Source organism: Callionymus lyra, chromosome 2, assembly GCF_982586985.1.
Source record: "Callionymus lyra chromosome 2, fCalLyr1.hap1.1, whole genome shotgun sequence".
NCBI lineage: Eukaryota > Metazoa > Chordata > Actinopteri > Syngnathiformes > Callionymidae > Callionymus > Callionymus lyra.
In genome coordinates, this window is record NC_141819.1 from 41887750 (window position 1) to 41903894 (window position 16145).

Genomic DNA, 16145 nt, shown 5'->3' on the forward strand with positions numbered 1-16145 from the left:
CTATCATCATCCAAGGAGTCCAATTCATCTCATCCTTTAGGTTTACCCTTTCCATCATCTCCTCCTTCTCCTTCTGCTTCTCCTTCTTCTCCTTCTCCTTCTCCCTCTCCTTCTACTTCTACTTTTTCTTTCCATCCTCCTTCTCTTCTCTTCCTCCACCTTCTTTTATTTCTACTCCCTTTCCTTCTCCTTCTTCTCATCCCCCCTTCCTTCTCCTTTCCTTTCTCCTTCTATTTCTCCTTCTCTCTATTCTTCTCCCTTGCTTCTTCTCTTCCTGCTTATCTAGGTCCTTTTTATTTCTCCTAACTCTCCTTGTCCTTCTGCTTCTCCTCCTATTCTTCTACTACTTCTCCTGCCATCTTTTTCTCACTCTACTCCATTTCCCTCCTACATCTTCTTCTCGTGGTTCTCATCGTGAATGTTGTTGATGTGACATCGGAGGCGTGCATGAGGCTGCATGTTGAACTGCTGTATGAACTGAATTGTGAATCTCCAAAGAGGAACTGTTCAATAAAGTTTTCTATTTTTAACAAGTCTGATTATTTTCCAACATTAAGAACACAAAATAACTGTAGAGCACATTCACACAGCACACTTGGGGACCAAATCTGCCCCCTCAATTCAATTCAATTCAAAAGTTGGCAAGTTTGGATTAAATATTTAATGTATGTTGGTGCTAGACCATGTAAGGTTTTATAGGTTAGGAGAAGGATTTTAGATTGTATTCTAAATTCTACAGGAAGCCAATTTAGGGAAGACAGCACAGGTGAAATGTGTTCGCGCCTCTTAGTCTTAGTCAGGACACGAGCTGCAGAGTTCTGAATGAGCTGAAGAGTTCTGAGAGACTTCTTAGAACATCCTGACAGAAGAGAGTTACAATAGTCCAGCCTGGAGGTAACAAAAGCATGGATGAGCTTCTCAGCAGCATCTAAAGGATGGAAGTGCCTGATTTTTTAAATGTTACGAAGGTGGAAGTAAGCAGTCCGTGAGATTTGTTTTATGTGTGAGTTAAATGACAAGTCCTCGTCAAAGCATAAACCCAGATTCTTTACAGTGGTGCTAGTACCAAGCACGGACCAATTAGTAAAACCGTTTTTTCCGAGTTTAGTAGGAGGAATTGTTTGGTCATCCAGGACTTGATCCGTAATACAGGACTGTAGTTGTGTTAGCTGATTTATTTCATCTGGCTTCATGGACAAGTAGAGTTGGGTGTCATCAGCATAACAGTGAAAGTTTATAGAGTGTCTTCTGATCAAGTCCCCTAGTGGGAGCATATAGATTGTGAATAGTATTGGACCAAGAACAGAACCTTGTGGGACACCATAGCTGACCTTAGTGTGTGTCGATGAGAGGTGGTTGACATGTAAATAGTGCGTTCTATCCGACAGATAAGTTTGAAACCAGTTAAGAGCAGTTCCACGTATGCCTATATGGTTTTCTAGCCTCTGTAGAAGGATTTGGTGGTCGACAGTGTCAAATGCAGCCCTGAGATCTAGAAGAACAAGAACTGAAACATGGCCCTGATCAGAGGCCATCAGTAGGTCGTTACTTACTTTTACAGGGCGGTCTCTGTGCTGTGGTGTTCCCTAAAACCAGACTAAAACACCTCAAATTGATCATTGTCCTGGAGATAATCACAGAGCTGACTTGTTACCACTTTCTCCAGAATTTTTGAAATGAAGACAAGATTAGAGATCGGCCTATAGTAAGTGAGAACCTCTGGATCAAGAGTGGGTTTTATAAGCAAAGGTTTAATTACTGCAACTTTAAAAATCTGAGGCACATAGCCTGATGTCATTGACAAGTTAATAATGTCAAGTATGAAAGTTCTAAGTAAGGGGAACAGTTCTTTAAGTAGCCATGTGGGAATAGGATCCACAAGACATGTTGTGGACTTTGGGGAGGAAACAACCGTGGACAGATGTCGAGGACTCACTGGTAGAAAGGAGTCAAAATATGTATCAGTCATAGTGTCTGTGTCCGGTGAGGCTGCACCGGTTGTATTAGAAGAATCTAGCAGGTCTTGAATCTTTTCTCTGATAGTTACAATTTTTTCATTAAAAAAGTTCATGAAGTCACTACTACTGAGATGAGGAGGGATGGACTGCTTAATGGACTGATGGCTCTGTGTCAGCCTGGCTACAGTACTGAATAAGAACTTGGGGTTATTCTTATTTGCTTCTATAAGTGATGAGTAGTAGCTGGCTCTGGCTTTCCGAAGAGATGCCTTGTATATTTTTAACTAATCCTGCCACTCCTGGTAGAATTCATTATGTTTTGACGAACGCCATTTCTTCTCTAGTCGTCTAGAATCCTATTTTAATTTACGTGTTTCCTGAGTATACCAGGGAGCACGACTACTTTTGTTAACAGTCTTTTGAGTTAGTGGTGCAATTAAGTCAAGCGTGTTATGCAATTATTTTCATGTGGCCCAAGAGTGGTAGAATTTCAGTCAATACAAGTTGATCTAGTGACCTATTAAGATAGGAAACTACTAAGAAATAAAGATTGGTAATGCCAGAATTAAATAGGGACATTTACAAACCAAAAACAAACACAGATAGTTATGCTTGATTCATCATTCAAGAATTCCAACATGATATCAAATGATGCCCTTTATTTACTCTCAGAGAATTTTAGATTGAGACCCCTTTTCTTGAAGCAAATAGCTAATTATCAAGTGTTACTATCATAGGAGGTCTGTGTTCTGAATATAACAAATCTAATGATTTTACCTTTTTGTAGTAATAAATAGTAATTTAGTCAATCAAGTGTTCTGCTATGCAATCATAATTCATTCTTCTTTCATCAAAAGAGGGGTGGACGTACTTCAGAACATTTTGACCAAGCTTAATTTTGATTATAAAAGTCCTGCATGTCCCCCACGACCCAAATCTAAAGCAGACATTTTGGAGAACATCTATCCCCCTTTAAGATGCTCAAAACTGATTTCACACTTTGGTTTATGGGCCTAAAACATGTTGAAAGTCTAAATTTTGGATCCGGAGTGGAAACCAATCAGCTTTAAAAGCTGATTGAATCCACTGTATCCTCTCATCCTCAGTTATTACTGTGATCTTCTGGGATTTCATTGTTTCTTTAGCTGTAGAGGATGTTATTACTGCTGCCATCTAGTGGTCGGAAGTTTAATTGCAGCACAAGAATGAACATCAACGGTGTGAACATTTTCCTGTTAGTTGTCAATAAAAAAAATGTTACAACGCTGTTGAATAATGATTCAATATTGTGAAAATAAATTGTGATACATAAGTGTATTGATATTTTCTTGCCCCCCTACGAGCAACAGTTTTTTGCAGGATGATAAAAAAAAAGCCACTAGACTTCCATTTACGCAGTTTCATATACAAACCTTTCGGGTTTGGGCGGATTGACGTCACGTCTTGGTTTCTCGCCACAGCTCCGTGAAAAAAAAGATGAAAGTGTCCAACATTCACAAAGCAGCTGCTTCCATGACAGACACAACAAGCAAGGGTCAACAACAGATCGCCTCTGATGGCCGTTTTCCCAGACACTCTGCCACCCAGAATATCCGCTGACACACTTGGCTCTCCTCAGAGCCGCTCATATGAATATTACTCAACTCCCTGTTATTACCTGCCAAGCTCCCAGCATGCAACTGGGTGGGTTAGAAGGGACTTTCAAATTGAAACTTATATTGAAGTCAAAATGTGTGTGCTTGTGTGTGTGTGTGCGCATGTGTGTGTGTGTGTGTGTGTGTGTGTGCATGGGCTCCAGTCACACATTCGAGGAACTGGAGAGATGAAATAAGCGCGACAACATGGCGGCGGTGCCAAACCCGGTTCTTGGCACAGTCCGACATGTCACTACCTGCTGACTCGGCTCTTGTTGGATGGTATACATCATTTAACCCGACAACCTTCCAACTATAAATACCACTTAAAGGTGTTGTGGCGGCAGCTGCATGTGAGGAGGAAACTATATGTGAGAGGCAGGAGATGCCACTAAGTATACGCCAGATTATTGTAATTACACTCCCACACTGTCTTGTTATTATCCAGAGAGATAGTTATTACTATTAATGTTGCTGCTGGATGTTTGCTGGATTCACACAAATCTAATGAGTATTTTATCTTCTCCAGCTCAGACACTTGCACACAGACGGTCTTAGCATTGTCTAGCATAGCATAGTAATATAGTATAGGATAAGATAGAGCAAAGTATTTTTAAATCATTCTTCCATGGATTGACCTTTAGATTTCTTAATTTCCATTTGAGTTTCATCAAGCTCTTTACATCAGTTCACAATATATTGGTAAATTTGATATAAGTTCAATTTTAGATTTTTCAACTGTAATCAACCCACTTTTAACTGCATAGAAAAAAAAGCAATTGTAATCTAACAATTTTCAACTGTTATCAAACAACTTTCAACAACAATCAAAATAATGTTGTTTATTTTTTTAGCTGATCAATGATGATATTTTAGAGATGAAAGGATTAGAGAGAAGAACTATTATTGTTAGTTTGCCTCATATTCATTCTTAAAGCTATGTCATATTATTTATTATTGAATGTTACAGAATTCTGTCTTAATCAATCTTTTTGATGTTTATGTTGATCATTTATATATATAGCATTTGTTCTTGAATGCTTTTCATGGTATTGATGTTATTACTAATTCAATGCAGTTCATTTTCCGTGATCAGTATTGTCCGAGTACTTGACCAATCTCTGAATTAATATCATATCTTATATATTTTAAAAATTCAAAGTTGTTTATACTTGGGTCAGTTTCAGTGATGTTTAAGATGATAAGTTGGTGGTATTGTGAAGCTGCTGTTGACGGTGACGACATCAGTTTTGCAAGAGGAAGTCTGGGCTGAATAAAGAGTCAACATTTGGAAGCTTCTCAATTATCCGGTGAAGTTAAAGCCGACCAGATTCCCAACAAAGATTAGCAATGTCCGTCAGTTCTGTTTGGCTCTTTTGTGGCGGCATCATTACTCAAAGATGACGACATGGGTCTCTCGTCTCCTCTTTGTTTGGCGGCGAGCTTTGCAAAGGTTGCACTTCTGCTGTGGACTTTGGTTTGACCACAGGAAGGGCTTTAGGCGGCCACCTCTGCCCGGTCTGGCTCTGTCAGCTGGGATTTAGCTAAACACTCATTCAGCAATTGTCAATGAGGCCTGGACTAAGCTGTCAGGTCTGAGCGTACAGAGGTGAAAGCAAAGATTAACCTCGGCAAGAATACCACCCACTAAATAACAGGGATACTCTGTTTGTCACGCAAGTGATCATATACTTGTGTTATGTCTGAGCAGGAAACTCAACAAAACACTGGGATCAAGTCATTAACTCAAGATATTATCTCACACAGATCGTTGTGACAGGAATTTAACTTAAGTTTACTAAGTGACTCTCTGAGCTACTGTTCAGAGTTGTATTCTGAATATTTGTCTATGTTGAACCAAACATTAAGAAAACAAGAAAGCTTTCATCTTTGCTTTTTGTCTCTGTCTTCGCTTTTTACCCTCGTCTTCGTTCTCAATCTTTACTTTGCATCTCTGTCTTAACTTTGATTTCTCTGTCTTTGCTTTTCATCTCTGTCTTCGTCTCCATCTTTACTTTTCATCTCTGTCTTCACTTTTCATCTCTGTCTTCATCTCCATCTTTACTTTTCGTCTTTGTCTTTGCTTTTCATCTATGTCTTCGTCTCCATCTTTACTTTTCGTCTTTGTCTTTGCTTTTCATCTATGTCTTCGTCTCCATCTCCACTTTTCGTCTCTGTCATCGCTTTTCATTTCTGTCTGCGTTTCACTCCAATCTTTGTCTACATCTTTACTTTTCGCCTCCGTCTTTGTCTTGGCATTTCGTCTTAACTTTTCTTTTATCCTTTGCTCTTCGTCCTCGTCTCAATCTTTGTCCAATCTTTTCGATTTTCATATTTGTCTCCATCTTTGCTTTTCATCTTTTTCTTATTCTCCGTCTTCACTTTTTGTCTATGTCCGCTTTTAGTTTTTGTCTCTGTCTTTTCATCCCCTCTTTTCGTCTTCTTCTTCACTTTTCTTTCCATCTGCACTTGTGGTCTACATCTTCACTTTTCTTAATTCTTTGTTTTTCATCGTTGTCTATTAAAGTATTAAAGATATTGAAGATAAATTGATGGTATTGTGCAGATGCTGTTGACGGTGAGGACATCAGGTTTGTAAGAGGGAGTCTGGGCTCAATAGACTCATTTGGAAGCTTCTCAATGTCCAGTGAAGTAAAGCCAGATTCCCAAGAAAGGTTATTTTTGGTCTCGACCTTCTTTTTGGCTTTTTTGGCTTTCTTTTCCTTCTCCTGCTTCTTCATTATTTGTTTTTTTTGGTGTCTGTCTTTTTCTTGGCTTTTCCTCTTGGCTTTCTGTCTTAGCTATTTGTCTCCACTTTTCGTTTTTTCTATAAAAATAACATGGGAAATGATAAAAATGAATGAAAATGTATGACTTTAATCATTACAATAACTGTGTATATTTTTTATTATTATTATCATTATTTATTTCATTATTACATATTTTTATTTTGACATGGTATCACAAAATAAAATCTAATCAATAAAACAACTTGAAAAATGTTTTTTATTAAAGATTGAAACAAGACAAACATTCATTGGTCCCATACAGATATGTGAACTTACTTATTAAAGATCTGAACAAATGACCATGTGAACCAGGGCCGGGTCTAGACAGGCATGTATGAGGGGGCAGCCACAAATCTTGTGCTGTTACTTACTTACTTACATGTATGTTTGAGGGGGCACAACATTTATTTGAGGGGGCCAGGCCCCCTCTTGCCCCTGCCTAGACCCGGCCCTGTTGTGAACAAATATGATAGCGTACAAACAAAAACAAACAAATGCTGAAAATTTACAATTTTGACCAAAATTGTAGCCAGAAGTACTGGACCAATTTACAGACTTTAAAAAAACTTTCCTAAAACAAATGCACAATTTCCTTAAATTGTAATTTTTTTCTTGAAACCATTATTTTGTTTCAGAGTAAGTACACTTATTTTCTGGGCCACCCAAATATTGACAATATTTTTAAATAAATAAATTGTATTTGTCTTTAATTTGTCTGTTATTATGAAACTATTTCTAATATATCAGTAATTGTAACAATTAACTGAGAAGACTCTACAGTGACAGAGAAGCAGTCCTGATCCAGTGAAGTGCGCTACTCCGGGTTTCCCCTCCGCCCTCGTGTAACTCCAGCTCTCTCTGGTGAAGGGTGAGAAAGTGAGAGGGTCTTCAGTAGACCCGGGACAGCGGCGAGGACCGCACCAGTGCTCCTCGCGTAAAAGATGGGGGATACCAGCAGCAGCTGAGCCCAAAAGGACTGGATCAGTGGGGACTTTTCTCTCTACTTTGCCTGACTTTTTTTCGCTCGGATTACCTCCCGAACACAACATGCCGTTCGCCAAGCGGCTGGTGGAGCCTCAGCTCGTCTGCAGGTACCCGGTCCCGAACGACGAGGGTCTCCTCTACGAGGACCTGGTCTCCATCAGTAACGTGGCTCTGTCCCGGACCCTGCGGCAGCTGTCGGACCTGGCCAAGCACGCCTGCTCCATATTCCAGGAGCTGGAGGGCGACCTGGTGTCCACCAGCCGGCGCGTCCGCGGGCTGCAGGGCAAGATCAGCCGCCTCCAGGTGACCTGCGCCGAGATGGACCCCAAACTGGAGGCAGTGCGTAAGTACCGGCTCCACAGAGTGTGTGTGTGTGTGTGTGTGCGTGTGTGCGTGTGTGTGTGGAGTACCATGAGGAGAACATATGAGGGCGAGGAGGAGGCAACACCTTCATCCGTGCGACACAAACTCACAACAACTCCTTTTAACTTCCATCAAACTTTTTTTAAAAAAAGTTAAGAATCTCTGAGTTATTTTCGTTGAACTAAATACGTTTTTAATCTCTTACATTTATACTTTCGGTTTCTCATTGACCAGACTTGGGCAAGGTGCGGTCCGGGGGCCACATAAAGCCATTCATCTGTATTTAAGTGGCTCTCAAGAGGTCACTGTAGAACTAGAAATGTTTCCGACAACATTGGATATATTCTCTAAATATTAAGTTCTTCATTGTTTCTTTTTTTTCTTGCCACTTTTATATATTGATATACACATTGCATTTTTTATTGTATCAGTTCTTTTTCAATGTGCATGCATATTTTATTTACATATTTAGCTTTATTTATTTTTAACTATTTTTTAACGTCTTTCTATCATATTTTAGCTCCTCTTTTTTTTTTTGCTTGACGGCCCCACATGACAATCAGAGTATATAATGTGGCCCCTGAGGAAACTAAATGGTCATACACAAATCTAAAAAAGTATTTAAAACACATATATTAGCCCCTAGAAGAGTTTTTATTGTCATTATTTGGCATGTGAAAATGTATAATAAGAATAATTATTAATAATATAATAATATATATGACTTAACATTTTTACTTTTATTGAAATATTTTCATATTTCTTAAAAAAAACAAAAACCTGTTGATTGTTGAATAACTATATTTTGCCCCTCAAAACTGGTGGACCCCATATACATAGTAAAAACTTTTATTTTGAAATGAATTCCCATTATGCTGGGGTCCGGGTCGGCTGCCAGCAGAAATTCATGACCCTGATAACACAGCATGTGGGCCTGGCCTGGCTCTTTAAACTCACAGCCCCCCCCCCCCTCTGGGTGACAGAAGAGGGGGGTATGTGTGTGGGGGGGCGGGGGGTGATATGTTATTGGTTCGTATTTGGCATGTGAGTGTTTATGTATAAACCCGCTCTCTAGGAAACACTGTGGAAATGGGTCTCTGCCCCCCTTTTACACCCCTAAACTGTCCTGGTTCTCCAGTTCCGACATACCCCAGTGGGTTTAGCCCACTTATAGGTGCAGGCCGGGCGAGTTCTTGCATGTCTTCTTCCCCCTTCTATGTGGTCTGTGGGGCCCCAAGCTTTTAACCTACGCAACGGATAAGACACCCGAGTGACCTTTTATTTAGCTTAAAGGTAATTATACTGTATTGATGTTTGATTGCCCTTCACTGGGTGTCTCTTCAATAAATACATGTGGAAAGATGATCTGTTTCATTATAATAATGATTCTGTATTGGAGTTTTATTTGTTATTACCTTCAATACACTAATAATTTTACTTATTACTAAAAGTCTGGGACATGTTATCGAAAAAAGTAAAACAAAAGAAAATCAATAGCACATTACCTTAATGTTATTTTAAATACATATGTCCTTCATTTTAATAAAAAATGCAAAATCAATCACAAATTTATACATTACTAAAATGCACTTGTCTAATACCTTTTATCTAATATAAAGTAGTTTTTGTTTTTTGACATTAACTCTTTTTCCGGGCATAGTTATATTAAGAGACTAGAGTACCTAGGAGTACTGCAAGCACAAAACAAAAACAAGCTGCTGCATTTAAAGCCGACTTCATTTGTTGTGAAATGTGTTTGCGTCACATGTGTTTTTCAGAAATGAGCAAATCCCTTCACACCACATGTTGTATCAGAGATCTTGTGTGCTTAGTCACCGAACATCATCCCCCTCTCCTCTCCTCCCCTCTCCTCCCTCCTCCTGCCGCCTCTCCCCCGAGCTTGCCTGGAAAAGCCTAATTACTCTTAATTGTGCTTTTCATATTAATGGTGTCATCTTTAAAGAACACAAGCTCACATGAATAACAATCCATGTAAATGGAGCAGAGCCTCAAAGCTGGGCGTGCAGAGGAGGCCCCTCTGATGTGGCTCCTTCTTGTTTGTCCACTGTAAGGGTGAGAAACTCGGGTGTTTATATGTATTCGCTGATTCGTGTCCTTGTCATTCACAAACCGACTGTTTCACTTTCATATTTGTTCAAAAACGGCTCTATTTTTGCACAACATCAAGAAGAGCCTTTGGTTCTGATCCTTGGATGCTAATCTAGCTTTGAAAACTTCACTTTTCGCTGAAGGAGCTTTTAAAATTCCTGTAAACTTCAGTCTAACCAAATTACTAGCTTGTTTATCTGCATCTAAACTCATCTTTACTGCCTGTGTTTTCTTTGTTTTAAAAAAATAATTGAACCGGTAGTTTGATGTGATGCTAGTGAGGAACATTTGCTTTGTGGTTTAAATGCCTTTTAAAAGAATACATCACGTTTTCTTATGCAATAGAGAACACATTTAAATTAAATATACCCATTCCTCAACTTTATATTGTCATCCAGGTAACCCGCGGAGGCTAACTCAGGAGCAGATTTTTTAGCAAGCTTACCTTAAAATATAGGTATTAAAATGGATTTGTTTTTGTGTAAAAGGAAGATTTTAAATGTTTTTTTTACTTGCCTTTCCCCTCCTTTTTCTTTGTTTATACAAAAAATGAGGCAATGCTTGTTAGCAACATGGCTAAAACTTACCGGAACTGCTGTTTAGTTTTATTTAATTATTTATAAACGTGTAAATCACTTCTTCAATTTTGCTCAAGTTATTGATAGTATTAATATGTTATTACTTGTCATATCCACTACAGTTCTTAAGTGGTGTTTCTTAATTACGTCATTCTTATGAGATAAAAAATGAATTCATGAATAAGTTTTCATATATTTTCCTTTGTTTTGACAAAAAATTTACAGGAATTGTGAGGATATTCTAGCAGTGATTTCCCCAACTGCCATGTGTTGTTAATGCAGTTGTTTTCAACTTGTAAAAAAGGTTAAAATTATACATCTGAGTGTCATAGATGAAAGATTATTGACTTAAAACTAGTTCTTGAACCACCCTTTCCTGTCTATTTTCTTTGAGACAATGCCAGTTCGCTTCAGAGCTAACACTTACACCAACTGCAATTATTTATAAATGTATAAATCAATTCTATAGTTTTTGCTTCTTGGAGTAGATGCAGCATCTACATACACATGACTTCTCTACTAAGGAGAAAAGTAAATAAGGATACGTGTTTGTCAAAGAAGAACATTTGTTGGTTTCAAAGTAGTGACTCATCTTTTGCTCTCGGTCTCTCTGGCATGTTTCCCCTCAGCTGTGTATTTGGACGACGCTTTTGGACGAGCATCACAGCCCTTTTGGCCAGGAGGGAGTTGTGTACTTCAGTCTCGTGTACGAGCACTCGCTAGGGTTTTAGGTTACACTGAGCTGAACGTGGAGGGGGAGTCGTAATACTCGTGACGGCGAGCGGCCCTCCGGCTTTTTCTGCTCTCAGCGCACATGGCTGGCCGCTCACCATGTTGGTCCCGATCCTAAACAGAGCAGCAGCACATGCCTCCTTCACGGAATACTTGAGATTACTGGACGGTATTATGTAACAGTGGTGGGTCAGCGGCAAGAAATGGTTTGAAACCTGGAGGAAAATCAAATTATCATAGCTGGAGTAGATGAACCAACTTTAATGTCTGGTTTAAAATGCGGAATAGATCCCAACCATCCTTCCAAGTTCAATTTCTGGGTGAGCGATCCACATGAAAGAAGTCCACAAAGTCAGTCGAACCTTTTACCGAGTAATCCAGGGTCATGGGTTGATTCTGCCAATAATTTACAGCAAACTTTAATAGATTTTAGTTGAGTTTTAACATCCAAGAGAATTGTTTGATCCGGTCATCTTACGTAAGAGTTGATTATTCAGTACTGGTCACACTCGATCTTCAGTAGGTTGCGCTGTAGACCATGACCCGGAAACTTCCTGTTCAAATTTGACACGATCTGTGTTCTATTCATTCTGCAGATGAGAATGATGATTTCTCAAAAGATTTCAAATACGGCAGAATGTCCGCTTCTTTGGAGGGTTTACTCTATTAAATATTTTTGTACAAAAACAATTGTTTTAATTATGTGTTTAATTATCATGTATGTTATATACTGAATTGCATTGAATAGTTAATTCAAACAATGAATAAATTATGGTCAAGATTTCTTAATTTTTCCTTTGTTTTGCCCAAAATCGAACGGGAACTGTGAGTTGATGCTAGTTAGCAACATGACTTACATTTACCCCAACTGTTGTGTAGTTCTAATACACTTCTTTTAAATGTATGCATCACTTGCTTGTGCATTTGAAAACAAATGTCTATGAACAAGTTTTCTATGAGCAGCTAGATCATAATCATGCTAACAGTCAGATACAGGCTCTACCAAGCTAACTGGTAAAGGCTTAACTGGATTATTCCTGTAGTTTGAATCAGACAAAAATCAAGAGCTAAAGTTGAACTAACGGGTTTTTTAGAATCTGGTCTTTGTCGGACTAAGGTAATAACTCCATTATCTCAGCTAAGTAAGCCCAGAAAAAGCACTAACCGCCAAAGTAACCTCTGTGGATGTTTTGATTGTGAAAAGGCAAGAAAATTTTCAAAAAATCCAAAAATGAAAATACCTATCTGTGTGAGACTGAATAGATAAAAACCTTGTTACCTTAATAGTCAACAAACAAGTTGAGTCACTCTTATACTTAAAATTGTTTAAGTTAAGTTTCATTAAAAAATAAAACTTTTTCTCTGATACTCCATCTAATCGTTCAACAATTCATTTTTTATAGTATTCCCATTTTAGCAGAAGAATATGTCGTTTCCAAAAGAAAAGGCAAAGTTTCTAAATGTCAAAAGGCCGTGTGATCTGACTTTAACAAGCATTAGAGTGAAAGTCGGCGTCACTGATTCTCTCCGTCTCCCGACTCTGCGACGGAGCTGATCTTCCTCTTCAGCACCGTGACCTACGTGCATTTACGTGATTTATCCGCTGGCCTGGAATGAAAGCTTCGGTGCAGAGCAGCAGCACATCATGTCCACGGATCTAATCTCGCCCAGAGTGGCTCGAACTGGGAGGACACATTAGCCGTCTAATGGTCGGCTTTTACGCTGACCTGGTTCTGGCATCCATAGTGACTTTTCGATTTACTTAGCAACAGTTAGTCGATGGACCTCCCACCGGTCAGTAGCAATCAGGTCATGTCGCGTATACGGTGACATTCATTTAAGTTTCTTTAATCTTTTAATCTGAGCCAAAACACCGTGTTGTTGGTGCGTAATTACTGAAGTAGTAGTTAGCTCGTTCTCTACGATGGTTTCTAATCACCGCGCTTCATTGAGGCAAAGATGGATGACTTTATTTATTAACTACCCACTACTTGAGATGATTAGTCAGCATTTTTCTGCAGGTCCAGACAACCTGCCAGTAGCCTCCTAATTACAGAGAAGATTTCAAAGACTTGCTCTGCCCCTTCCGAGCCAAACCCCCCTGTTCCCGGATAGACACTTGAAAAGCCTCAATATCGTTCTTCTTCCTCCCTTTGCCACCTGAAAAAGTTTTTCTTACCGCATTTATCGAGATTTCGCTTCGTATCTAACTTCCTCCCGTAACTTAATAAGCTATATCACTTTATTTTGGATTTAAAACATAGATATCCCTTTAAATTACTTCAGTTAAGAAAGCCTAAATTCCGTTTGCCACCTGAACAACTGTTTCTTACTACTTTTGTTGGTATCTTGCAAACATATTCTTTGGCCTTCGTGAGAAAATTTTAACTTCTTCTTCATCCCTTATTATTATTATGATATCTCGCTTTAATATTGGGTTGAAACCAGAGATAACCCTTCAGTTTAAAGCACTTGTGCACCAAGCTTTTTTCCGTGACTGAAGTGGTTTTCCCTTAAATGCTCTGTCAAGTCGAAAAAAAAGCAGGAAACCACAGTGCCCGCTTGCAATTCTGGGACCTTCCCCCCCACACATGCTTTTCCTAAATTGTCCACCGGTGTGAGGTGTAGACGCAGAAGAATCTGTTTCAAAGTTTGTTTATGAAGGCTGACGTTCCAGTCAAATCAAGGATGAACTTTGGCTTTTGGGAAATGTGTGAGTTATTACGCTTTACATTCCTGCGGCGGGACCTTTCACGAGCAGCTGTCCTTAGATCCCTCCACCTTCTGTATATTCTGTAGACCAACGTTCGTAAGCCTGTGATCTGGAAGGAGAAAAAGTTCAGAAACTTAAAGCGGGTTTATCTGTGGTTATTTTATCTTCTACCAAAAATGTAGGGGTGTTGATAAACTCTTTCTTGCCAGCCCCCGAAGAAAGGACGAGAGTGGGGGAGTCTTCCACCCCTGACCTCAAAAGCCTGCTGACCTCCCAACCCCCAAACACACCCCCCCACAACACAATAGAGCAAACATAGTGCCCTCCATCTTGCTCCATCACTCCAGCTTTAAAGGCTCGACCGGCCAATTAGAGTGGATTTCACGTTTGACATGATGCTGAATGACCATAGGTCAGTGGGAGCGACCAAACACGGGCCCGGGTCCGGGCATAATAAAACCGCCAATCCAGTTGGTTAAACAAACATCTCCGCACTTACTCTAATGAACTTCATTCACACAAGCACACAGACCACTTTCACCTGCTCAAAAGAGAAGTCGTACAAACATGGCAGACGGAGGTGTCGTGGTACTACACACCCAGTGTAAGGCAACACAGGGCAAACCTGTTTTTTTCTTCCATGTAGTCCCTCTGTTTGTGTTTGTTTACTGTTCATGTTTAAATCTAAAAACTCATGACTATAGGGGTGTGTTGGACTTGTTGTACCATGTCATAGAAAATCAACCTTTCCAGGATGTCCCTCGCTTCTTGGGTCTATTACGGATTCCATTAAGGAATTTCATTCTAAGAAACAAATTCACTTAAGAAATCATCTCGGCCATGGGCGTTTGCTATTCAATAACTGGCTCTTCTTTATAAAGAGAGCGAAAAGAAGACTTCAAAATAGTTTCAGGCTATCTGTGTCTTCATTCAAAAAATTGGCATTGACACTTGTTATCTCTGCTTTCTATAATAATACATTTAATTTGTGTATATCTCTCACGATGCTAGTCTTGACTTTCATTTTGTTTTAATGCTCTTGTCGGCTACATATAATGGACGTCATAGCTCAGGAGGTAGAGTGGTTGGCTTGTGACCTGGGTTCAATCCGGATGAGATTGTGGCGTTGTGTCTTTAGACACAACACTTTAGCCTGATTGCTCCTAATGTGTGATTGTGTGTGTGAATCTGTGAATGCGTCACTTGCTGTAAATCACTTTGAGTACTGAATAAGCATATAAAAAAAACGCTATATAAGTAACAGCCATTTACTATTTACCAAAATTAGTTGAGTCCCTGGGCCTTGAGATCAACACATGTGATCAAGGATAGGACACCAAAGGTCTAAATCCCTATTAACATTACTTAAAAATTAAAAAATGCTATTTCATCAGATATTCACTGAATTTCTATTCCAAGTGTTTTTGGCTTAAAAAGGGGTTTAAGTGACGTAATCTGCTTTGCACAAAATAAAAAACTATCTTTGTAATAGAAAGTATTTCAAGATTTATTACAATAAAGATGTAAATGGTGGTAAAATTGTCAAACTTCGTAGTAAAATTGACCCAAAAAATTGTATTTACTTCTACATTGGAATATGTTTATTCTTCAATCAACAGTTCTCTGGTTCGACATCAGGTTAGATCTCAACTAGTCAATGAAGATCAGGAGGAAATAAAACACATCTATTATCATGACTATATAGCCTATTTTATGATGAGTAAGGTTTTCTCGACTTTTTTCCATTTTTTCATCACTTACGTGGAATTTAAAGGCGAAAAAGAGAAGCCACCCACCTATTTTTCCTATTGGCAACGAAAGTCAGCGTGAACTTGATTTAACTTCTTCAGTTTACCGTGCAACTTGTTAATACCACGCAGCAATGCCAAAGGTTTCAAATAAACCATTGTTCGACTTTAACATCTGCCCACATTCTTTTTCCGTGGAAACCTGGAGGAATATTGACAGCTTGCGAAGTCATAAAACTATTGTCGGCTGGTTTTTGTGGGCAGACACTCCCCAGACATGTCTCAGGCCACCTGAGAGTTTTTTCTTTTCCTCTCCTCACTCAAACCACAGTTCTCCAGATCTTCTGTAGTTGTATATGTCAGACCTCGGATTGTTATGTAAGGATATTGCTCTGGCATATAAGTTAAAAAGTTAATTTTGTCAGCAGCTCTTCGTGCTGCAGTGGGAGATAAAGATTGGAGTAAGAATGTTCTTTCAAAGAACGAATAAGTCGTTCATGTGATCTTCAGAAACAGACAAGGAAGAGCGTTTGAGTT

General features: G+C 39.1%; 1 protein-coding gene across 2 annotated transcripts in view; it reads left to right on the forward strand.

The window, feature by feature from the left end:
* Nucleotides 1–7259: 7259 nt before the first annotated feature.
* Nucleotides 7260–16145, forward strand: part of nhsa (Nance-Horan syndrome a (congenital cataracts and dental anomalies)) — a 60168-nt gene continuing 51282 nt past the window's right edge. For both annotated transcript variants that reach the window (XM_087785301.1, XM_087785302.1), the window contains exon 1: nucleotides 7260–7708. In XM_087785301.1, the coding sequence (XP_087641427.1) occupies nucleotides 7429–7708 (280 nt within the window). In that variant the 5' untranslated portion in view covers nucleotides 7260–7428. The remainder of the gene's footprint in view (nucleotides 7709–16145) is intronic.